At 38.9% G+C, this 25,965-nt stretch overlaps 1 protein-coding gene across 20 annotated transcripts in view; it reads left to right on the plus strand.

Moving 5' to 3' along the window:
• Nucleotides 1–25,965, plus strand: part of plekha6 (pleckstrin homology domain containing, family A member 6) — an 89,707-nt gene that overhangs the window by 59,468 nt on the left and 4,274 nt on the right. For 13 of the 20 annotated variants that reach the window (XM_067503378.1, XM_067503377.1, XM_067503371.1 and 10 more), the window contains 18 exons: nucleotides 3,685–4,242; nucleotides 4,730–5,216; nucleotides 6,134–6,220; nucleotides 6,588–6,641; nucleotides 8,370–8,441; nucleotides 9,442–9,522; nucleotides 9,718–9,867; nucleotides 10,759–10,854; nucleotides 11,908–12,019; nucleotides 12,140–12,279; nucleotides 14,098–14,265; nucleotides 15,004–15,076; nucleotides 16,048–16,151; nucleotides 19,251–19,409; nucleotides 19,614–19,766; nucleotides 20,793–20,926; nucleotides 23,807–23,955; nucleotides 25,122–25,229. In XM_067503378.1, the coding sequence (XP_067359479.1) occupies nucleotides 3,685–4,242; nucleotides 4,730–5,216; nucleotides 6,134–6,220; nucleotides 6,588–6,641; nucleotides 8,370–8,441; nucleotides 9,442–9,522; nucleotides 9,718–9,867; nucleotides 10,759–10,854; nucleotides 11,908–12,019; nucleotides 12,140–12,279; nucleotides 14,098–14,265; nucleotides 15,004–15,076; nucleotides 16,048–16,151; nucleotides 19,251–19,409; nucleotides 19,614–19,766; nucleotides 20,793–20,926; nucleotides 23,807–23,955; nucleotides 25,122–25,219 (2,875 nt within the window). In that variant the 3' untranslated portion in view covers nucleotides 25,220–25,229. Of the gene's footprint in view, nucleotides 1–3,684; nucleotides 4,243–4,729; nucleotides 5,217–6,133; nucleotides 6,221–6,587; nucleotides 6,642–8,369; nucleotides 8,442–9,441; nucleotides 9,523–9,717; nucleotides 9,868–10,758; nucleotides 10,855–11,907; nucleotides 12,020–12,139; nucleotides 12,280–14,097; nucleotides 14,266–15,003; nucleotides 15,077–16,047; nucleotides 16,152–19,250; nucleotides 19,410–19,613; nucleotides 19,767–20,792; nucleotides 20,927–23,806; nucleotides 23,956–25,121; nucleotides 25,230–25,965 lie in introns of those variants that run through there. The other 7 variants (XR_010914368.1, XR_010914369.1, XM_067503379.1 and 4 more) reach the window with 7 other exon arrangements.

The following is a 25,965-nucleotide window of genomic DNA, read 5'->3' on the forward strand; positions in this document are numbered from 1 at the left end:
GGAGCTGGTTCCACAGGAGAGGAGCTTAATAGCTAAAGGCTCTGCCTCCCATTCTACCTTTGGAAATTCTGGGAACCACAAGTAGCCCTGCATTCTGAGATTGAAGTGGTCTACTGGGATGACATGGAACTATGAGCTCTTTTAGATATGATGGAGCATGACCGTCTAGAGCTTTATATGTAAAAAGCATGGTTTTAAATTCTATTCTAGAGTTAAAAGGAAGCCAACTGAGATGTTAGTAAATTTGAAAGATGATCTCTCTTGCTAATTTCAATCAGCACTTCTTCTCTTGCTGCAGAAGTTGGATTAATTGCAGGCTTTTTAGGAATTTACTGGGGCATCCCGAAATTAGGGAATTACAGCAATCCAACTTAGAAGTAACAAATGCATGGAATAGCTTTCTGGCATCACTTTGAGACAGGATGCTCCTAATTTTGGCAATGTAGAGATTTAATTTGTATGTGATGTAAACGGCAAATCCTGGTCAAAAATATCTCCAAGGTTTCTTGCAATAATACTGGAGGCCAGAGTTATGCCATCTAGAGTAACGATATAGTTGGACCAAATACTGACTTCAGTATAGTGTGAAGTAAGAAATTGTGGGATATCCAGGCCTTTTTAGTCTTATGTGTAGGCATGCTTGAAGCTTGATTAACTGATTTTTTTTTTAAATCTGGTTCCATGGATTGTTTTCTAACAATGTTGCCTGAAGCAGACATATTTAAAGTAAAAAGTATAGTTCCTAACACAGAACCTTGTGGAACTCCATAACTAACCATTGTGTGGAGATGAGTCATCATTAACACGATCAAATTGGAATCTGTTAGACAGATAAGATTTAAACCAACCTAGTGCAGTTCTTTGTTTCCAAATTTAATGTTCCAGTCTCTGTAATAAAATCTTGTGACCAGTGGTGTCCAAAGCAGCAGTAAGATCTAACAGAACAACTATACTGTTTCTGTACTGCGATGAACTCTAAATCCATTTATTATTACTACTTATTGGTTATCACTACCTTATAGGCATGTTGTACATAGCATGTTTCTAAAGATAGATTGATGATATCTAATACGAATGTGTCTATTAAGAGTAAATCTTCCTTGAGAAATTTAGTTGGAATAGGGTCTAGCAAACAGGTTGTTAATTTAGTTGAGATAATAATTGACGTTAGCTCATCGATATCTATGGGTAAAAAGCAGTCTAAGAGGGATTGGGGCTTTATTTATGATTCTAGCACTGTTGCACATGAGTAAAGCTAGCGACTGTTGCGCAGGAAGGTAGAGCAGTTGTCCACCAATCTCACGGTTGTTGGTTTAATCCCCGGCTTCTCCGGTCACATGTCAAAGTGTCCTTGAGCAAGACACTGAACCTCAACTTAGTTGCTCCCTGTGAGTGTTGGCCAGCTGCATAGCAGCGCCCCCATCGGTGTGTGTGTGTGATTGTGAGTGTGAATGGGTAAATAAGAAGCAGTGTAAAGCACTTTGAGTGCCAATAGGTATAAAAGCGCTATATAAGTGCAGACCATTTACCATTTAAAGCTAAGGTGGCTTGTAATGACTAGAGCAGGTGCTCTAGAAATGAATGAAAATGTGTCACCATGTGTCAGTACAATGGTATTGACACATGGTGACACATTTTCACTTAAGCACCTCCTCTAGTGGAATTTATTTTAGCTGCTGTTCATTATTATATACTCAAATGTTATTAAAAAATGATCAGACAAAAGACAATTTTAGAGAAATAGTGTTAAATTATCAGTTTCAATGTCATATGTAAGGACAAAGTCTATGGTGTCACCAAAACAGTGAGACGGTTTATTTACCTTTTGGATATATATAACATATATATGTTATATATAATATAACATCTAATAATGAATCTAATAATGAATTAAATGCAGTGCTGAGGCAGTTACTGTCAGCATCTACATGAATGTTAAAGTCACCCACTATGATGACTTTATCTATATTAAGCACAAAATCGGATCAAAAAATAAGGGACTGAAGAAGGGTCCACAATGGCAAACAGAAGTGGTTTTTGACCTTTCTAGTTTGGGTGTGAAAGGCTAAGGGTAAGGTTCTCAAATGAGTTATAACTATGTCATTGAAAATTATCAGTCATCCAGGTTTGCTTATTCAATGAATGAATCGCATCAAATGGACTTCTTTTTCTTGGTTAGAAATGTTTCGCTATTTATCCAAGCAGCTTCTTCAGTCTGAATAAAATGGCTAGGGAACCCACTTATATCCTCCAGAGTAGTCCTTTGTTCCACTGTGGCCTGAATAGGCTTGTAAAGGTGGGAGGTGAGAAAAGGGTGGCGTCATCAAGATGTAACGATTATGACCCTAACTCTTTAAACCCTAAGATGGTGGTCGTTAGGTGTGGCCCTCTTGGTGGATATGTGTAGTGGTCTTAATCTTCCTGGAGATGGATGAAAGGGCAGCATGAAAAATAGGTTAAGGTTGTCCCTGAGGCCTCCTCGTCTGTTGAGACAAGGGTTCTCCATGTAAACATAAATGACTTCACGTACTCCCATCTCATACCATCTGCCTTCTCTGTTGAAAATGTGTACATTGTCGTTCTCAAACGAGTGTCCTTTGTCCTTCAGGTGTAGGTACACTGCTAATTCTGGTCGTGAGGTGTTGCTTCTCCTGTGCTGGGCCATCTTGTGTAGAGGCTGTTTGGTTTCTCCAATGTAGAGCTTTGAGCACTCTTCACTGCACTGGACTGCTTTAACTACGTTTCTCTTTTTGTGTTTAGGTGTTTGGTCTTTCAGTTGGACAAAACTTTGTCTCAGTGTGTTGGTGGGTTTGATTGGTGGGTGGTGTTTTCTGAAGATGGTAAATGGTAAATGGCCACTTATATAGTCCTTTTATCCAAAGCGCTTTACAATCTTGAGTCCCATTCATCCATTCGCAGACACACATTCACACTCGCACTCACACACCGATGGCAGTGGCTTCCATGCAAGGTGCTCACCCGACCCACCGGGAGCAATTTGGGGTTCATTCTCATGCTCAAGGACACTTCCACATGTAGCGGGGACTAGGGATCGACCCTGTGGTCAGTGAACATGCCTTACCAACTGAGCTGCAGCCGCCCTTTTTGAAATTGTCTGACACTCAAGCCATGTAAGGAATCACCAGGGTTTTCCTTTGACTTTGAGATTCTGCTCTCTCTGTTGTCCTTCTGTTGGATCTGGATGACATCTTGTTTAAGGTCCACTTAGGATAACTACAGGCCTTGAGAGCTGTTCTCACATGTCTATTCGCCTTCTTTTTGGCTTCAGAGGAGGTGGGGATGCTGCTTTGTGATGCAGGGTCCTGATGACTGAATTTTGTGTTGCAGTAGGTAGTGGGAGTCAACCCATAGGTATTGGTCCTTGTTTGTGGGTTTCCTGTAGATTTCTATTTCTAGCATGCCACAATTCCCAGTTCGACCAGTTCCTTGCAGTAGTACTGGAGGCGAGAGCAATATAGTTAGACAGAATATTTATGATTTTTTTATAAATATTCTATAGCAATGGAAAGTTACAGATTGGTACAAATTAGAATAACACATTTAGATTATTTATTTACAGAATGTGTTGATAACTGACAGTTATTTGGCGTAATATTGAGGTTTTGGGACTTTTTTCTGCTTCAAAGCTGCCTGAATTTATTATGCTTTCTTTTTCCTTCACAGAATCAATTTGGACAACACAACTGATGTCAACCACACTATGGGGACCAAGGCACCAAATCTACAACAGCATCAAAACATACAAATACACAATGAAACTGACAGTGAATTTTCTACTCAGCCTAAGATAAATGGGATTAGCAGCCTTGAGACACCTTCACCCTCTACCCCCTACTCAGAACAGGAGGTTAAAAAGAATGACAGAAGACAAGGAGAAGGTGAAGATATAGGGAAAGAACCTGGTCCTGACCAAACCTGTGACCTTATTCAACATCCAAATGGTTGGGCCAACTACAGCCTCTCCAACACCATGTCCAACAACAATAGCAAATCTCCTTCATCCAGAAGTAACAGTGCAAAACATGCCATGCAGGGACAACTGGGCAGTAATGTGATTCCTTTCCCGGACCCTCGGGAGCAGGAGGACCATGTGGTGCTGCGGAGGGGCTTTGTGCCTAGGACAGCTCCAGAGAGAGTGGCACAGAGGAAGAGTTCCATGGCCCAGCTGCAGCAGTGGGTCAATCAGCGGCGAGGGATGGCCTCCCAGGAGGACATCAACAGGTAGATTAATGGAGAAGAGAAGCGAGAAACCACCTCAATGTCTCCTTAAGTCATCTTTGTGGTTCTTTGCACTTACACGGTATCTTTATATTCTCTTGTTGTTGTTGTTGACTCCATTTATAAAATGATGGTTGGTGCCATATTTGAGTAGAAGCAGTTTTTACGTGTGAACTGTCCACTCTTTGAAAGTCTTAGCTAGTCCTTAGGTGTGTCCCCACTGATATTTGGATCAGCAGTGTCTGCGATTGTTTCTCACCAGCTTAAATGTGCATTGGATTTTATTGTCTAGCATTAATACTAGAAGCACAACAATGATTGTATCAGTAACTGTATAGGGAAGTACTTAAATGTAAGTACTTTGGAACATCCTTAGTTGGTATGTTTGTTTTATATTTATATTTTATATATTTGTTATGTATTTATTAATATTTATTTTCACTGTACCTTTTTGAGAGACAGAGTCTAATAAATATTCCTGTCATTTCAGCCCATCTCATTACTACCCAGTCAACCGAGGGATCTCGGCTAACTACTATGGCTACTCTGGCGGCCCCCAGTATGTGGAGGAGTACCCTCTTTACCCAGCAGAGGTCCGACCTGATAGTATCTGTTCTGTCTCAGCTGTGGGAGGATATGACAGACGCTGGACCGCTGAGGAGAAGCGCCGCTCACTAAGGGATAGACCCCATCATCTTTATGAACCCCTGTTACCTATGGACCCATGGGGGCCACATTACTATAGTGGAATGGAAACATCCATGAGGCGCCTGTCAATCCAGCCACGCTCCAGGTCAGTGCCTAGGTCTCCATCCTCATCTTCAGGAGGTCCCTATTCACCGGTGCCACACAACTTTACGTCACCAGCTCGATCACTATCGGCCCGCTTTGATCGGTTTTCAGGGAGGATGAGGGATGACATGATCTATGCTGATCCATCCATCTACAACCTGAGGAGGTCCCTCAGCTCACCGAAGGTAAAATGAAGTGTGTGTGTGTTTGTGATTGTAACATTTGTTTTGTGAAGTTTTGTGAAGATGCAAAATTAATACAAAGTATTAGAATTCTAATATAAAGTATTATAATCAAGTCAATATTGTACCAAAGGTGACTCAAAAGCTAATGTGAACCAAAAGCTAATAAGAGACTCAGACTGAGAATCAGTCCTCTCCTCCCAGCCATACCTCTCCCTGCTCTGATACAATGTTGCTTCACTCTTTTTGATCTACTAATCTCTGCACAGCCCTTCATTTATTGATATTTAACAAATTACAATAAATAAAAAAGCCACAAAAACAAGTTGTTTTCCTTCTGTAATTAGTTAGAATGTAAACCTTACCCAATTAAAGCCAATATCTGCACAGCTGCCATTGCTATTCAATCAGTCTGTTTCAGAGGACGCTTCCACTGCATCTCCCCACATTACGTTAATTGTTGGAGCACATTTCGATAAAAAATATGTGAAAAATGTTGCACACTGCAATCTATGATAGACATGGAGGATCGGATTTCTTGATATCAGAGAAGCTTTTGTTGCGTTTTAATTTTTTTAAAAATCAGTTTGTAGGTATGCTATGTAGGATTTAGTTCACAGAAAGCAGATAAAAGTAAATAACGTACATCATTCAGAATCACAATTCAAAATACAGAAATTAAAGATTCCAAATTAAAATCGAACTTTAGAATTTTACCTAAAAAACTTCTTCTTACAATAAAGACTTAGGAAATGCCTACTTCCCAAAACATCTTTCAAAATTTAAATGGAATGAAATAAAGAATCAAAGATTGTATTAGTTTTGTGTACTGTAACCATATTCATCTTTCTCTTCTCTAACAACTTTCATTCTTTCTTCCCTCAATTGTTTCCTTTCCCAACCATTCCACTTGGCTTCAGTATGACTACCCTGGTGAAAGGAGGTCCTTAAGCCAAGGAATATACCACCACAACTACCCTGTATCCCCTTCCATCCACAATAAAATGGTATGTGATAATTAAAACACCTACTAACAGTCCTTTGGTTATAGGTTGGCACCAATAGCAGTGTTACTGTATGTTTACTTTTGCTTTGCAACTGCAGCAAGCCGTGGGATGTCTTCTGTACATCTCTCCTTTGTCTGTCTGTCCTTACCCTATACATGTCATTCTGTGTCTGGGCATATTATACTGATATTGACACTTGCTGTCTTCTACTCAATGCTGTTCTGTCTCTAACATACCTGTCCATATTTTCACTTATACTGAAACTGCAGACCTCTATGATTTGCTGTTGTCTTACTAAAAGTCTTGTGACTGTACACTTTGTGTCTGTGATTTCCATGTGTTTTGCTATTGCTGCTGGTTGGCACAGGAGGACATGTTAGACCTTCAGCTCCAGCGCAACCTGGATTACCTAGACCAGCAGGTAGGGCTACACACCCAGAATTATTTGCCATTACAAATATCACAAACTGTGAGTCATTCTCAGTCCCAACACTCTTTACTTTCAGTAAAGGGGAATCCTTTACTGTGTTATTTATTTTTTTATTCAATTCTTTCAAATGATGCTTGCCTATTATCTGCTTTGAAACAATGATTAGCTTTCTTAAAACTGTTCCAGTATTGTTTTAGTCGTCCAGTTAAGCTAGTTGGTTGTCAAGTCTCTGAATCTGAACTGGATCTTCAGGTGCTCGATGGAAGCCACCTAATTGGTGCAGTTACCCGAATGGTGGAGCACTCCGCCTCCTCAGCAAAGCTCTGTGTACAAGTAAGAGAGGGGAGAGCACAGGGAGGCAGGCTTTTCTTATCTTATGGGTTAAGCCATGACTACTGCATACGTTTTCCACCTAGGCTTTCTTTTGAATGACCTTTCTGACTGCGACTAATTAGGGAACCTCAGAGCCAGTTTTGGCTAGTCAAGCCACGTCCAATTTGGTCTTCATTCTGGGCCTTGATAAAGGCCTGTATAATAGAGCAGATATTAGCAGATAATTTGTACCCCAGCCTGCCTCTCTTTTCTTCTGTCGTCGTCTCATTTACATGTGGTCCATGCTATCACTCACAGCCAACAGATTTACAGAGATGTTTTCCATCCTTCTTGAGTTCAAATCATATTTTGCAGATACTCATTGTAGTATTAATAAACCGTGCGCACGTCTGACTTACTGTTTATTATTGTGTTCTTTTTGGACTATTTCTTGGCTCTCTAAAGCCCTTGTTTAATATGGACACTATTCATACTGTGCTGTGGATGTTTTCACAGAAATTTGTGTCACACTCATGTAATCTTGTTGACAGGGGCAGCTAAAAACATTTGTGTGAGCACCTCACAGTCACACAAGGCTTTGTGAATAACAGTATTGCTGACATACTCAATGTTATCCAAGGGGAGCATGGAAAGTCTTCATAGCCTCCTCCTGACTGTATCCCAGAGTCTATTGTGTGTTTACGCTGTCATATCTATATTTCCCCATTGTTGTCACTTTACATTGTCTCTTTGAAATTATTTGGTTTCATGTATCACAGTTTCAGTGATAATATGTAAAGTAATACAATATTGTTTTCTTTTCATACTGTTTCCATTATGTCACAGGTCTTATGACACATAAAGAACGCAAATGTATTGTGGTATTGTGGAAACACACTTTCTCTAAAAATTGTTTAGCTACAGTCCCACATTATTTTAAGTTACTTAGTTCTTTATTCTGAACTATGAAACAAACAGGTTCTGATGCACTGTATGCATTTTGAGCATGCCAATATCTTTTCTATACCAGGCTGAAAAATGGCTCACTGTACAATACTTCTTCTTATCTGACTCCTGGCAGATGTTGCATACTACATTCCTAATAGATTTACATGCCATGGGCTGCAGAAAAAAGCACATCTCAACAAATGATTTACCAATCAATCAACATAATTTCTTTGCTGGCAGACATTTTTCATTTTAGATTTGCTCTATAGCAAGCTCTTATTAATAGAAGAAATAGGAATCTTGATTGTTTTACAAACTAATTAAACTTTACCATCGTCAGAATAAAGAACATTATGAAAACACTGAACTTTGGCTTTCCACCCATTAAATCAGTTATTACCTATGCTGTTTGGCTGATATTTAATATTTTGATAATTTGATCAGTCTTTCTCTTCACAGGTGCCTCCTTTCCATGATGTCTACAGCAGAGACCTACATCCCACACTAAAACTCAATGAGATTGAAACCAGTGTAAGGGAGTCAGTGTTATATACACATAACAAGCACTCAAGGACATGCTTAAATTTAGGTTTAACATCAAACATTTGGTATGAGATAAGCTTTTATTTTTACATTTAAATATGTAGAAGTAAATAACATACATCTTTTGTATCAATTCATCCAAATTTCAAGGGAAAAAATGTAATGGAATTGCAAGTATTAAAGTAAGTTAAACAGTTTATTATTTGGTTGAATATGTTTTTGCAATAGTCAGATCAAATCTGTTACTCACTGTTCACTGACTTTCACTGGTTTCTTCTTTGTACATGCTCTTGTGGGCTTTCACTGCAGCCCACTTCACTTGTAGTTTGTTTTGGGGGGGTTGTCTTTTCTTTTAATCTACTCATTCACACACTGAAATTAATAATTCAGTGCTGCTCAAAGCTGGTGGCTTCTCTGTGCCGGCATAAAAAGGTTTGTTTGTGTAATGGGAAAGTTCAAAGAGCTCAATGCAGATCACGGATAGAGTATGATAGATTCCTCAAGCTTTTCATGTTCCTTCTTCCTTCCTTACTATCGCTTGTGATTGCTGGATCGTCTAAGGGACACCTTTGCACAGATTTTACCTGGAATCCTGCCTTGTATGGTAAACTCCAGGCTCTATTGTTTTTGTACTTAGAGACTGTTCCTGTGCTGACAGGATTAGTGCCTCTGTACTGTCTTTCAGTCTAGGTTTGTCCAGCCACTTATTCTATGAGGGTTTCTTCTCTTATTTCTCTTAATTCTCTGGAATATAGAGGGACTCCCTGCTAGATAGGTAAAGCTTGGACACATCATTGTACTGCAGCAGAAAAAATAAAAATACTTTTCACACTAAACAAAGCCCAATGACAGTCATGTCTGTGATAACTGTAGGTAAACTTTTATTTGCAACTGTAATAGTAAATAGCAGTCAAGTGTAAATTTTATCCTTTCTCCATCATTTCCACCAAAAACATGTGCTAACCAACTACTATCCTGTCTTACACAGAAACTCTTGGGTCGACTGTGTGAGCAGAACCATATTTTAAAAGACCACGAGGTTGTTGTCCACAGACTGAGAATGGACAAGGTACTTAATATTCCTCATATTATACTATACTGATCTCTTACAGCATTAATTCCACCTAGTAATTTTAAAGTTGTGGTTGACAAATATCAGGAAAGGCACTTTGACTGGTCTGCAAACATCTGCAACTAAAAACATCTGGTGGTTTAAGGCACATTAAATCATTAGAATTAAATGCAACATGCTTTCTGTTCCTAGGACAGCCTAGAGGAAGCACTGGTGGCAACACATCAAGAGATGGAGCTGTATCATAACCAACCTTTGGTCATGGAAAAATTGCAGTTTAAAAAGGAAACCCTGCAGAACCAGCTCATCAGCATCAGAGGGGAGCTCTCCCAGGCCTCCAGTGTAAGACAGTTAGGATCCTATCTGGTTTTCTACTTAAAATTTATTACACAATTCACACAATATTGACCTAAATGGTAAGACAGTGCTTTTCTACCTTACTGTACATAACAATTTGCCTTAAACTACTCAAAGTAAAGTTAAGATTTGGCCCAGAGCCTGTAGTAGAAAAAATGCTTAACAGTTTTACAGTTTGGCAGAAAAATTACGGTCTGGACCTATTCTAACGCAATCAAAGTCATGGACAATATTTGAAGAGTTAAATAATAGAACAGAATCAAGGAGCTACACAATGAACTATTAGGTGTTACTAAAATTTATAGTTCAACTATGTAATTTAAACCACTTTGGAATTGAAATCAAAGTGAATATTGAAGGTGTAGCTCAAACTGTCAGTCTTTGATCAATGGACTTACAACAGGATGATTATCCATGCAGAGCAGTGGTCAGTATTATGTACATTTAAATTTCAAAGTTCAACTGTCATAAAGTTATGTATAATACTGTGTTGCCCCTCCCCATATTTTTAACCACTGAATTTGATGACAAAGTCTTTGTGAAGAACTGTTAATATGCATTATACCACACTTGATTTATTCTGGGAGTCAAATTCATTAATTTCAGAAAGGCATGATTCACACTGATCAGCCACAATATTAAAAAAACCTAATTGTTGTAATGTTGTGGGTCAGGGGTCAGCACTGATCTTTGGGCAACAGCTTTATATGCAGAGACCAGTGCTGCAACATTTCTTCTGAAGCCTGCTTATCATTTTCCCATGCTGACTCCTGGTGAAAACAACAAAGCCACCAGGTACAATATAACCTGGTGGCTTAATATTCTGGATAATGTATGTAAGGCAGAGATGTTAGAAACTATTTGTTTCTTCTTTAGGCTTTAACCACCACTCGTATGGAGTTTGAAGCATTAGAGGATGAGGCAAATGCCATCCATGGAGATCTATGGGAACAGCTTAATGCTGGAAGGCAGGTAAAGGTCACACTGTCATTATCCCCGGTTGTATTTAAAGCCAAGCTTTAGGAGAAATAGAAAATGTACAAAAGCCAACACTAAGCCATTTGTAAGTCATATATATAAATTTGCTTGTTAAGTGATGACATATCACCAAAGTTATAATATTGTTTCCAGATTCTTTCATTTGTTATCCAAAATTTAATAAGCAGAAGTGTCAGCCATTTTGTTGTCATTTTGGTGCTTTCCTTGCATTAAGTTTGTTACAGGGCATGGATTTATTATGGACATCTCTCTGTATGCATCCAATGCAAGTGAAAACAATGCAAAATTTGTTTTTATCATTTCCTATCAACAGTTTATAGTAAATGGTCTGCACTTATACAGCGCTTTTTTACCTATTGGCTCTCAAAGCGCTTTACACTGCTTCTCATTCACAATCACACTCACACTCATACACTGATGGGGGAGCTGCTGTGCACCTGGCCAACACTCACTGGGATCAACTAAGTTGGGGTTCAGTGTCTTGTTCAAGGACACTTCGACATGTGACTGGAGGAGCCGGAGATTGAACCAACAATTGCAAGACTGGTGGACAACCGCTCTATCTTCCTGCGAATATGCCACAGTTGCCCCTACCACCGCCCCCCCCATATATACATATAATATGAAAATGAAAGACTTTGTTTAAATTAGAGAGTTACTGTGGATGTACCTATGACACCAAAGTCAACAGTACTCTTGCATTGTTGGGTCCTTCATTACAAATGTTAAAGTAATGTCCTTATGTTAAATTGTTAAAATCAACAAAATGATTTTAGTGACAAATTGGTCAGGATGTATTTTGAGAAGCTAGAGCATAAAATGTATTAGTACACATAATTGTTGTTTCACAGCATGCCTTAATTTTTTGCCTCCATTTTACTGAAGGCCATAAGGAACATGGCTGGACGTGGCCCGTACTTTCCATTGACAATCTATTTTCATTAGTTTCAGTAGGGTATGCTTTTTCAATAGAAAGCGATTCAGCTAGACTCTGCCACATTCTTTTGTATGCCCTGGTTTTTGCAGAGTGAACTGGTTCGTCGACACATCCAGAAGGAGTTTTGGAGAGTCCAGGATGTATTAGAGGGACTGCACAAGAGTAACTCATCCAGAGGCACTGACACAGCCAAGCACAAAGGTAACACATTGGAACTAGGAAAACAACTAATCTAATTTGACAATACCAGTGTGTTATTTGTATTCTAACGCAATCCCTGATAACCCCCACCCAACATCTCCTTGTTACTCTCTTGTACAGTGGCCAGCGGTGCATCAGGCTCCTTTAGCACCAATAGTCCAGCCAGTCCCCTGAGCTCAGTAAGCCTCACCAGCCCACTCAGCCCCTTCTCCCCAGTGCCAGGTTCCCAGGCCTCTCCCACAAAACAGCTGGGCCCGGAGGTAAGCACCGGACACACCCAGCTGGGGACAAACCCCAATTCAAAACCTTGCACAAGCTTATTCTCAGAATCTAGAACAAACCCTGAACTGTGTAGAAAATCAACCCCTAAACCTCGTCCTAAGTCATGTATAGTCCCTCATTTCCAAACTGACCCTAAGCCTAGGTTTAGACCCAAAAGTTACAGAGAGCCTGACACAAGCCTACATGCAGAACATATAAGTGACTATGGTTGTGAAACCCATGAACAAATCTTCCCTCAGTCCTACCTAGCTTTCCAAAATGGTAGGGTAACCCTGGGTAGACTAGACCCAGTGATAGAGGAATCAGACCAAAACACTAACTGTAAGACAAAATTAATTTTTGACCAACCTAAAAATCCAGCCAAAGCCAGAGCACATGAGCAGGTTGGTTTTCTCCAAGGAAAAAGTCAGAACTCAATCAACAACAACAATCAACCTTCAGATAATATCCAAGCCCACTCTGAACTTCATAAGTTTTGTTGGTTAACATCAAATGGTTGCGTTCAAGAAGTCAAGATTGGCCTAAGAAAAGATGTCTATCCAGACTCCCACCCTTCACAACAATCCCATTTTGACCTCACAAACCTGTCCTCAAATAGGCGCTTTTCTATGCCTGAATCCCAGATCATGCTTTACCAGGACTTATATCAAGCTGGTGTTTTATCATTACGCTACAGCCCAGATATTTATAAACCCTCTGCCCCTTATTTTCGAAGTAAAAGTGTTGAAACACAACATCTGCACAACCTAAAGTCTTTGCTATCAAGTAATGCTAGTGCAAGTGGTAGGCCACTTACTTACCCCAACAATCAAGGAGAACTTGATTTTGATCCAGTGAACTGTACCATAACACAGTCCGATTCATGCAGACATAATTCAGGGAAAGTGTTTATGCAGACCAATCTTTAAAAAATTTTGCACCACATAATAGCAAACTTTAACATTCTATGATGCTGATCATTCACCATTCCATCTCGATTTGAAACATTTCATATAAAGGGACAATATTTACCTAAAAGCACAAAAGATTTAATTGCTAGAGATCATGACATTTTTTGTGCCCTTTTGCAAAGTCATTGATCCTTTTAATTAAATTTACAAACAGATGCAAACAGTGCAACCAAAAATTTGAAAGCATACCTAATATATTCAAACACTATTTGCCACTATGTTAAAGTCCGATTCACATTAATACTTTAGGCATTCTCTGTGTTTGTTGAGATAGAGGCCATTGGGAGGTAAAATCAATCATTCAAATTAATATGAAAATCTATCTTTCATATACTATTTGTAAAAAAACATGAAGCTAACCTGTTGACTAGTTCCGGAGGACTGTTACTACTACTTGCTGTAGATCAGGTTCTCTCTTACAGTAAACAATGATAGGTTTAACTTAGATATTAATTGCACTTCTAAATATCAACCTAATCTGCTTCTTGCCAATACACTGCAGGTTAAATACCTGTATTAGTATTAAAGGCTGAGGCCCTTCTCCTAAATCTGTTCTGAGCAAACAGCAACTTGTGACACTGACAGTTACACTGTGATTGTTGAAAAACTAGGGCTGTTTAATTGCAAGTGGGGCTATAAGAATTCACTGAAGCTGCCAGGTCAGGTATTTCATTGGTCACCTGGGGATTATAAGAACATCTGACTTGGGATCACAACCACATTCTACAAAATCATTCCCATAAGTTCTTTCTGCTCTGCACCTTGCCTGGCTCATAATCACTCTTGATATGCACCACTTTCTCTTCCTCCTATCCTTTCTTTCCTTCCTCCTTTCTGCTCTTCTAGGAAAGTGTTCCCCCAAGGCCTCCCCTCCCCAAGTCCTATTATCCTTTGGAGCCTTCCTCTACTTTCCCTCCCTCCATCCCCCCCCTACCCTTTGACAGCACCGCTTGGCTACGCAGCTTGGGCATCAATGATGGTTGCTTTGATGGTGAAGATACCCTCATCAGAAAGGTATTTGGGTGTCTGTGCCTGTGCTCCAAATCATCCTTTATTGAATCTCATCCTTTTTTTTCTAGGTGGTCCACAGATTACTGTTTAGTTCAAAATGCACTATATATGATTTGATTCAAATGTTCCCTCTTGCCAATTATGATCCACACTTAGAACTTTGGGTAACCTTGTCTGGGTTCTCAACAGCCACAAGTCATCTGTCAGACTTTCTATGTGTGTCTACACCTATTTGTGTAGAATCCTTTGATATATTCATGCTACATGGTCACACCAGGAAGCAGTACAGTGAAAGTAATTTGCATCTACATAATGATTGGCTACAAGCCCTGTTGAGTATTTTACAAGCCTCCATTCTGGTTTTCTTTGTCCCCCATTGGTCAACAGCACATTCAAAGTCGACCCAAGTTGAAATCCCAAGTTTCCAAAAGATTTGCGATTGAATCTACTAATCACTGCAATGCCAATAAAATGAGACGTTTCAGGTCTGAAATTTCATACATGCTGGTGATACGGGAATTAGTGTGTATGCAAGTAATGTGTTGCTTCTGTCATTGCAGACACACCAGATATTTGAACTCAATGTCCACATCACTATACATTATAATGCATTATCTAATGCATTGTGTTTAATCAGCAGCTTTGAGTGTATACTGGAATTATGTCTTACCTTCAGGTATTATAATTTTTTTTTTTACTGATGTGATACCTGATAAACAATATTCGTACTCCATATTCCAGCCCAAGTTTGGAGATCACAACATCAGTGATTTGCAGGACCCGGTCCAGGAAAGACAATCTGGCTTGAATAAAGGTACTAACAACCTAAGCTCCAATTCCTATACTTCAGATTCTTTCTACTGTAAGTTAGTAATCATAATCCAGCATTGCCAATACTGACATTTCATTCTAAACATGTAATAATATGAATAGAAGGAAACCGATAATTATTTTCTGGTGTGTTTTTTTCTCAAATCATGTGAGACTCACTGAGATGTGCAAACACTGATTTAGATATCTCTATGTTACTACAAGCACAATGCCAGGGCTCATTTGGTGATTCCTTTCCCCTTTCACCATGCTTGGTTCTCATTTTGGACCAAACTTCATACAACATCTTTATTCACCTTCATTCAACTGTAACTGACAGTGTACAGGTTTCATATGGCAGAGGCACACACACAGCTCTCTAGAAAATCCAAAAAGCCGCTTCCTGTTTGCTGCACCTTTACCTGGATTGCTGACAACACATTAAGAATGTTGGGCCTTTTCTGAGTAGATTAAACACAGTGCGATTCAATATATAGGAACAGAAATATGCATTTGTTTCAACTATACTCTGATTTGGGAAAAAGGCTGTATGTAATGTTGCAACTGAATAGCATAGTAGAAACTTCAAATCTGAATTTGAAAGGCAGCAGGATCAATAAAGTTAAACATTTTTGACTGTAAAATTTCAGAATGGGTCCTTACTTCAACCTAAAATCTTTCACGGCCTTCTAAGTAAAGAAAACATTCTAACTCGGAGTTATATATAACATACACCACAAAATGGTTTACTATTTATTGTCAAAAAATGTTGGATAAACTATTTTTAGAAAAATATTGTGCGGTTGTTTATATTTTTCAAAACATGTACTTTCCGTAGATGGGCAGACATAACAGGAATTGATCTGTGTTTGCATCTGTGCCATGTTTCAGTGGAATAAAAGACAGTGTTCATTTTGACATTCAGGTCACTCTTTTTTGCAATGATATTCAATATATTTCTTGTGTTCCCCCCAGTTGGCATAGTTCCTCCTAGAACAAAGTCCCCCGCTGATGAGCCACACAGCAACTCTGCTGGGGTTTTACGGCATAATGGCAGAGTGTCTAATGGAATCTCAAGGGTATGTAAACCTACACATTAATGTAACATAAACACAAAGTAATTAATATAAAAATATAAGATAAGATAAACCTTTATTCAACCCACAGTGAGAACATTTTCATGGCAGCAGCAAAAGTGTGCAAATGTATGGCAATAATTTCTGTACAGAATAAAAAAAATCAATATTAAAAAAATCAATATAATAAAAAAGAAAAATCTACAATACAAATAACCAACATTTTACAATCATACAGTAAAAATAAGTATACAATCACCACACAAATAATTGCAATAATGTTCATGTTATTGCACAGTTTTACAATCAGTAGGAATCTATATTATGGTGAGTGTTGATTCACTTGGAGCAGCTCTGGTTGTAAAGTCTGACACCTCCCTGTTCTCAGTCTCCACAGCTGGGAGCAGGGAGGGATGGCTGTAGCTCAGTTGGTAAGGCAATTGTCCACGGACCACAGGGTCATTGGTTTGATCCCCACTCCTGGCTATATGCCAAAGTGTCCTTGGGTAATACACTGCACACCAAGTTGCTCCCGGTGGGTCAGGTGAGCACATTGCATGGCAGCCACTGCCATTGGTGTGTGAGTGTGTGAATAGGTAAATGGGAATCAACATTGTAAAGCACTTTAGATAAAAGCGCTATGTAAGTGGCCATTTTAAAAGAGGACTGCTCAGCAATGTTACTACATATACAGGGGGTGGAATTCAATCTTCAGTCAGGATGATAGCTTGGCTACCATTCTCCTTTCTGTACTGTGTCCAGGGGCATCCCCAGGACTAATCTGGGTTTCCTAATCAACTGATGTAGTCTCTTCAATTCAATTCAATTCAACTTTATTTATATAGTGCCAATTCACAACAAAGTCATTTTAAGGCACTCTACAGAATAAAGTCAAGACTATAAAGATGTATGGAGAAACCCAACAATTCCCCCTTGAGCAAGCCCTAGGCAACATTGGAGAGGAAAAAACATGCTCAGGGTGGGCAGCCATCTGCCTTGACCAGTTGGGGTGAGTAGAAAGTGAAGAGAGAAAAGAAAAAGAGCAAAAAAAGCAACAACAAAACATCGGGCAGGTTGGTAGGACCAGTAGCTGCACACTGGAAAACACACAGCTTCAAAGCCCGGGGACACCTGCAGAAAGGGACAGAGGGAGACAGAGAGGGAGAATGGCAACTATGGGAAAAAACAAACATAGTTAATGTCATACAGTGGTGACAATTGTGGGGTGAGAGGAGAGGAGAGAGGGACAAGAGGAGGAAAGGAGCTCAGTGCATTGGGGGGTGGTACCCCAGCAGTCTAAGCCTATAGCAGAATAACTATAACTAAGTATAAGCTTTATCAAAGAGGAAGGGTGTCTTCTTCCCAAATCTGAAATGGGAGCTGGTTCCACAGGAGAAGAGCTTGATAGCTAAAGCCTCTGCCTCCCATTTTACCTTTGGAAATTCTGGGAACCACAAGTAGGCCTGCATTCTGAGATCGAAGTGGTCTACATGGATGATATGGTGCTATGAGATCTTCTATATATGATGGAGCCTGACCGTTCAGAGCTTTATATGTAAGAAGCAGGGTTTTAAATTCTATTCTACATTTAATTGGAAGCCAATGCAGAGAAGCTAGTGAAGGTGAAGTATGATCTCTCTTGCTAATTCTAGTCAGCACTCTTGCTGCAGCATTTTGGATTAATAGCACGCTCTTTAGGGAGTTACTGGGGCATCCTGAAAGTAGGGAATTACAGTAGTCCAACCTAGAAGTAACAAATGCATGGACTAGTTTTTCAGCATCACTTTGAGATAGGATGCTCCTAATTTCGGCAATGTTCCATAGGAGAAAGAAGGCTGTTCTAGAGATTTGTTTTATATGCGAGGTAAAGGACAAATCCTGGTCAAACATAACTCCAAGGTTCTTTGCAGTAGTACTGGAGGCCAGACTTATGCCATCTAGATTGTAGGACATCCAGGCCTTTGTGTCTTGTAGGCCTGCTTAAAGCCTGATTAAATGATTTTTTTCATCTGGTTCCATGGGTAGATATAGTTGAGTATCATCAGCATAGCAATGCAAATTTATAGAGTGTTTTCTATTAATGTTGCCTAAAGGAAACATATAAAAAGCAAAAAGTACTAGTCCTAACACAGAGCCTTGTGGAACTCCATAGCTCCCTGTGTGCATGGAGGATTCAACATTAACATGAACAAATTAAAATCTATCAGCTAGATAAGATTTAACCCAACCTAGTACACTTGCTTTAATCCCAATTTCTCTGTAATAAAATGTTGTGGTCAATGGTTAGTAGTAATAGTCCATTATCTGATGCCATGAGAAGATTGTTGGTGACTGTTACCAGTGCTGTTTCTGTAATATGATGAACTCTAAATCCTGAAGTCTTCGTACAAATTATTCCTGTAAAGGTGGTCAGATAATTGTTTTGCGAATACTTTTTCAAGGATTTTAGAAATAAAGGGGAGATTAGATATTGATCTGTATTTGGCTAAAACACCTGGGTCAAGACAGGGTTTTTTAAGTAGTTCCTGTTCGTAGTTCTTCCTGTCTGATGTATAGATACTGCTGCACCAGCAGACTGTACGATAAAAGATGGCAGAGGCCACCACAGAGTCAATAAAGGTCTTAAGTAGTGCTCCTTGCACTCCAAAACACCTTAGTCTCCTCAGCTGTCCTTTCCTATAAAGTGCACCTCTGTTATCAGTCCAATCCAGTCTATTGTTTAAAGGAACACCCAGATATTTGTAAAAATCCACTCTTTTAATGTTCTTTCCTTGGATGATTACTGGTGATGGTGAAGAGTGTGTGTGTCTGCAGAAGTAGACAACCAGCTCTTTGACCCCTGTTCACGCCTACTGCCTTGTCTTAATCTTTTCTTTCTCTGTGCAGTAACTCACCACAACAAAATCACTGTATGTGGATTTGTACTATTTCTGATTCTAATTCAGTTATCCACACTTAAAGGTTTGATAATACAACTAACAATAACATAAAATGTCTCCTGCATGTGAGATATTACTTGAATATCTTTGTCCAGTTTTGATTTCTGTTCATTCACTTGAAAGGTCAATTTATTTCCTCTCCCTGTGTAACATTTTTACACAGGAGCGTCCAAAGAGCGCAGTGTTGCCAGCAGAGTTGAAGTCAAAAATGAGCGTGGAGGAACAGAATGAGCGAATCCGCCGCAATCAGAGCAGCTCTGTGAGGGACAAAAGACGGAGTCTAAACCTTTCAACAGGCCAGTCTCCAGCCAACTACAAAGTGGTATGATCAGCCATGAGATGATCCATGTCAAAAAATATATAGTGTAACCCAGCTCCCAACTATTCATTCTTCAGATGACTGTTGTAGTCAACTGATTTGTGTTAATTAGCCTGCAATGTGTAGTAGTTGAACTGTCAAAATTTGCCCACCTTAGACAGGTAACTCATTATCTGTGTGCGTGTGTATGTCTGTGTGTGTCGACAGGTTCGTAGGCGACTGACTGCTCACGAGATTGACATTAAAGACTTAGAGGCAGCAGTTCGAGGCCAAGGACAGGAGTCACCACAGGAAGAAATTGCTCGCCTGAGACGGTTACAAGTTGAACCAGAGCACTATGACCTGGACATCAACAAAGAGGTAAGATCAGTCATTAAATCCACCGCTCCTTCATTTCTTCTTCACACTTTGTTTATAATTCTGACATTTCTACTAATTGCATGCAGAACCCGTCAGTACATTAATAATTCTCTGGTGCTGAGAACAAATATTAATTGATGACCAAATTCTAAAAAGATATAGGATGATAATTAAATATAAATACAGATTTCTGGTGAATTTCTTCTCTGAGAAAGAGATATTAAGCCACATGGGTAGGATTTCAAACTGAGTCTCGCCCCTGATAACAAGTTGGCTAAAATGAAGCACAGCTGAGGTTATGCATAGATTAGATTAGGTCTGTTTATTAAAAATTGTCATTTGATCTGGATGTGGAAGAGATTACATCTATCAAGTATGTCAGTGAAGATTCTCAGTCATCCAGGTTTGGTTATTTGAAGGTTAAATCATGAATCATGTCAACTGGACTACTTTTCCTTGGTTAGAAACGTTTCGCTACTTATCAAAGTAGCTTCTTCAGTCAAATTCTCAAAAAAGTGTCCAGGTATAGACTGACTGCAAACTCTATGTTGGTCTTTTGTGTTTACAAGTTTGGTCTTTCAAAAAGGATCTTCAAAAAACACCACATACCTGTTCACTTCAAACCCACTAACACCCTGAGACAAAGACTCCTCCACCTGAAAGACCAAGCACCTAAACAGAAGAAGAGAAGAGCAATGTATTGTATGCAGTCCAGTGCAGTGAAGAGTGCTCAGAGCTCTACATTGGAAAAACCAAACAGCATCTACACAAGAGGATGGCCCAGCACAGGAAAAGCAATGCCTCAGAACCAGAATCAGCAGTGTAGCTACACCCAAAGGACAAAGAACACTTTATTCAGACTGAAGAAGCTGCTTGCAAAATGTTTCTAATTTAAGGAAAAGAAGTCCAGTTGACATGATTCAACCTTCAGATCTTTCAAGTATATTGGAGCTTGTGTGTCTGTGTGTGTGTTTGTGTGTGTGTGTTTGTGTGTGTGTGTGTCCATCTGCATTATTTTTGGTATAGCTTGTGGCCTCTGACAAGGTTGTGATCCCAGAACGCTACCTGGAGGTTGAGGATAACGCTCCTTTGAGCCCAGAGGAACAGAAGGAGAAGCAGAAGAAACTGGAGCGAATAAAAACCCTCATTGCCAAATCCAAGTAGGTCTCAAAAATAAATTTAATGATTAATTCTCTCTGCTGATTCAGACAACTGAAAACCACTAGAAACTCATATCTTTAGGTCAATTTTTAAACCATCCCTTTCTTTCACTATGAATGATGCTGACCTCTTTGAACCATCCATCCATCCATCTTTATGAACATTCATGTCTTGACCCAGGGGTTTTAGCCAATACCAGGCCAATATCCAATCTCCCCTTTATTTCTAAAATCCTTGAAAAAAGTAGTTGCAAAACAATTATGCGACCACCTGTACAGGAATAATTTGTATGAAAACTTCATCTCATCAGAGTACAGAAACAGCACTGGTAAAAGTTACCAACGATCTGCTCTTGGCCTCAGATAATATGCTAGTCTCTGTACTTGTTCCGTTAGATCTTAGTGCTGCATTGATCACAACATTTTATTACAGAGACTGGAACATGAATTGGGATTAATTGAACTGCCCTAGGTTGGGTTAAATCTTATCTAGCTGATAGATTTCAATTTGTTAATGTTAATGATGAATCCTCCATGCAGACATGGAGCTGTGGAGTTCCACAAGGCTCCTATTCTAGATTTCTATTCTAGATTTTGGGAAGACAATAGAGAGAAGCTAGTGAAAGTGAAATATAATATCTCTTGCTAATTACTGTAAGCACACCTGCTGCAACAGTTTGGATTAATTGCAGGTTCTTTAGGGAGTTACTGGTGCATCCTGAAAGTAGGGAATTAAAGTAGTCCAACCTAGAAGTAACAAATGCATGGACTAGTTTTTCTGCATCACTTTGAGACAGGATGCTCCTAATTTTGACAAAGAACAAATTCTCATCAAAAATAACTGTGAGGTTCATTGCAGTAGTACTGGTGGCCAGAGTTATACCAGCTAAAGTAACAATATGGTTGGACATCATATTTTTGAGATTTTTAGGCCTAAATACTATGACTTCAGTTTCAGCTTCAGAAATTTAAGGACATTCAGGCCTTTATGTCTTGTTGGCATGCTTGAAGTTTGATTAATTGAGAGTTGATTAAAAATAAATCAAAATGCTGCTTATATTAGCAATAAAACAATTTGCTTGCAAAACAAGATCAGTCACTAACCTTAACTTATACAACTGTGCTTTAAAGTTTAACCCTTTAGGATTTCCTCTACATCTACCTAAATATGAACTCAAACAGGATCATATTAGACTAGATAATATTAGATAAAGAGAACCTAATCCAATATATCAAACAGATGATTACTTTTAGCACAATATTTCTGGAATTTCTCTGCAGGAGGAATTGTTAACCATTTTTCCTTACGGAACAGTCACTCCGAAATGTTGGCTGGCTTTCTTGCATGAACTGCCTACTTCAGGTCATTTCACAAATGTTAAAAAGTAATGCTCTCCATTGTGCTTAACAGTGTTGTTGTTCTCATGCACCCATTCACAAACACACATCGATTACTTTACCTACTTGAAGCAACTTGGCGTTCAGTGATTTGCTCAAGGACACTCGAGCAAGTAGCCAGGAGGGACCGGGAGTCAAACTACTGTCCCTGTTGTCCGGGGACGCCTTACCTACTTATCAACTGAGCTACAGCTGCCCAGCTACAACATTTCCATAGGACTACATTCAGGATTTTGGCTTAGCCATTTGAAAACATATTCACTCTGCTTTAACCATTCTTTTGAAGAATGACATGTTTAGGGTTGTTGTCTTGCTGCGTGATCCTATGTTGACATTTTCCACTAGAATTTAGAATTCATAGCTCCATAATTAACAGCAACCCATCCTGGCTAAGATGCAGCTCTTTGTTGCAGCTCTGCATGCCATTGTAGTTCAATGTTCCCTTAATGGTGGACTCGCAAGCACTGTTTAAGGAGATGAGAAGGTTTTAGGTCCTCTAGATATTACCCTGGCCTCCCTGATGAATTAATGGACTTTTACAAAGGTTATAGGTAATGTATTACCTATCATTGTGTTCATTAAAACTATTAATTTACAATATTCCATATTACACAGACAATATTACAATCAAATGTAATGAATGAAAAAATATAAAAGTGGAGACAAATACATGTTCCTGTGAAGGTTGAAGCATGCCTAAAACCTGGATGTCTCCAAACTTTCTGCTTTTAAACCCTTATAAGTCTGAAATGCTTGTGGATAATTCAACTGGAAAAAAGAAATTCTACTAGTCAATCAATATTAACATTTATAGTTATCTCATATAAAGAGACAGTTTAAAATCTTTGGGATATTATAAAAGTGATGATTAAAAGCTGAGCACAGTCAAAAATAACAATAAAACTGTTCTTTTTCAATTACATAATATTTCCAAAATTTTAACTTTTCTGTCCTTCACTGACAGTGACAGTTAATTCATGCATTTGTAACATCTATGCATGAATATTGCATTGTACTGCTGTCCGGTCTAACTTTCAGATGATCCAGGTTTGCAGCTAGGGTACCAGAACCAGGAGGTTTAATCATATTAAATCATTAGTTCATTAGATTCCTATATAGGTATAATATGATTTTAACATACTTGTTTGGACCTACAAGATTTTAAATGGAATGGCATGGGCATATCTGTCCGAGCTGTTGAATTCCTTTGTTCCATCTACACCCTTACACATCAGGATTGTTATGTATTTCCAGAGTAAAAAAATTAATAAAAAATCAGATTCTTTTACTTGTATTCAAAGCACTTCATGGTCATGAACTACAAAGTATATTTATGCATAATAATACATAATAGCTCCAAAAGGTTGAAGAACACCACTGTAAGATTATAGTTGCAAAGTGTGTTTTAATCTTTATGACTATATGACAAAAAACCATAAGTCATCTTTTGTATCTCTGTTTATCTCTCCCTCTACTCATCAGTTTGCAGAACATGGTTCCTCTTTTAGATGGCCCTGTAGATGGTGGAGCTCCAATCAGCTCGCAGCAGCAATTACAGGAACAGGAGAAGCGTATTGAGATCTCCTGTGCTCTAGCTGCTGAAGCCTCGCGTCGCAGCCGCATTCTCTCTGGTGAGAACTTACAGTATAGGACAGTATAGGACAAGCCTTGGTACTAACTCCCAACACAACTTAACACATTTCTAAACATATGTCTCATAACTCATAAATTGGTAGATAGTTATTAGGAAATAAGGCTGGTGTGGTTGCTGAGGGACAAGAGTGATCATAAGAGTCGAGTTGGTAAAAGAAAGATACGTCTTAATGTTTCTACATGTTTCAATAGATATCTGTTATATGCTTCATGCTCAACAAAAAACATTTATATCACTTCTGTACCAATAGGATAACCCAGAGGAAACCTTTAACACTCCGTGACAAAGTTGTTATTTCAGTTTCAGTTTTAGTTTCTGTGTTGTCTGATATGTTTCTAGCAATATCAGAAAAATATAAGAGACAAAGTCATCCCTGAGAAATAAGGGATATACCTCTCATGGCTATTTTTTTTGGAGAGACAAATTAACAACCACAGAACGTTGGTTAAGCATTTTAACCCTAGATTATATAAGCACAGCTTTAGGCTCCTGCTTTTGAATTCAACGTATTTATGCTCATGCGCACAACAAGACAAATTTTTCAGTGCCCATCAGGTTTTGTCGCTACCTCCAATTAAGTTTTTAGTTAGGTTTTTAATGGTGAATATCTAGATTTCTTTTTCAAATATGTCACAAATATTCATAAATGCCAGCAAATGATTTCTAATAGCTTTGGTGAGCCCCAGCTTCTCATACATAACCAACATCAGGTTTAAATGTAAAAGTTTTTGCAATATTTTGACTAATCTCTATTGCCAAAAATATGGTTACAGGGGTAAACTTGTTAAAATAAATTTTGTTTGTTTGTTTGTTTGTTTTAGGAGGTTTAAGCAGATTACACTAAATTAATGATGCATTTTAGCATTTTTACCATTAATGTTAAAGAATTCAGATCATACAGTACCGTATGCGAAGTTGAGCCTAATCTGGATATGTATTTAAAGCATACATAGAGATTCAGCAAACAAGAAAAGTTTTTCTTTTACCCTGAATGTCCACAGATGCCTGTTTTCACATGTGAAGGAAAGTTGTTTCTATCATTTACTTAGCTCACAGTACTTCTCCCTTTTACTGGCTCACTCCCATTTTGCTTTTCCATTTTACCTTCTGTTTACTCCTCCCACTCCCTCCAACCTATTTTAGCCCCGTGTATCCCCAGTCCCCCCACCTCCCTGACCAGCCTGGCCCCTTCCCCTCCTTCTGCTGACTTCCCAAACTCTGCCCACATCATGAAGGTTTAATAATTACAAGGTAAGTCTTCGTTCACCACACCAAATCTACCAGTCCCGTTCTTTCCCCAATCTGACCATCTGCTTGCTTTGCTCCTCCTTTCCCCCAATTTAATCTTTGATTCCTTCTGTTCATTAATTAAACATGTTGATGGCCCATTTTTGGACTTGGTGCACTGTATCACCCTGTAGGTTCTATAACTTTGCCAGTGCCCTCAGTGAAATAGATCCACAGAACAGCATTGGCACGAGTACAGAGATAGTCCCTTCTAAAGCTTTTTAAACAAATTAGAGAATCAAACCCTGTCTATCAATTGTGCTATGCAGTTAGGGAATCCGTGTATTTTTACAACCTCAGTTTTTAACTGTGCCAAGGTACATTCACACAATCTAATTTTCACCCTCATCTGCAGCCGAATGCTGCACTCCAGAGCACAGCTGTGAAGGAAAGCAGCTGCTTCACCAGGCTTAGACAAAACATGTTGGTAGTTCAACAAAGAAAAGATAATATTTTAAATGTGCTTCTTTTTTGTTTTTCTTTTTTAATACCACTTCTTTAAAATATTCGCACAATGACTCAGATGTTGATGCTCAGAATTACCCTCTATCTGCACATTAATTTGAGCAAAGTGTGAAAAATACTTGGATATTAGTCTACCCCATCTATCCTCGAGGTCGATCTTGATATTTCTGAACTGATGTTTTTTCCCCTAAAACAAGTGAGTTCTCTTTCCACTAAGAGAGAACTTGTTCATCTA

Source organism: Channa argus, chromosome 5, assembly GCF_033026475.1.
Source record: "Channa argus isolate prfri chromosome 5, Channa argus male v1.0, whole genome shotgun sequence".
NCBI classification, from domain to species: domain Eukaryota; kingdom Metazoa; phylum Chordata; class Actinopteri; order Anabantiformes; family Channidae; genus Channa; species Channa argus.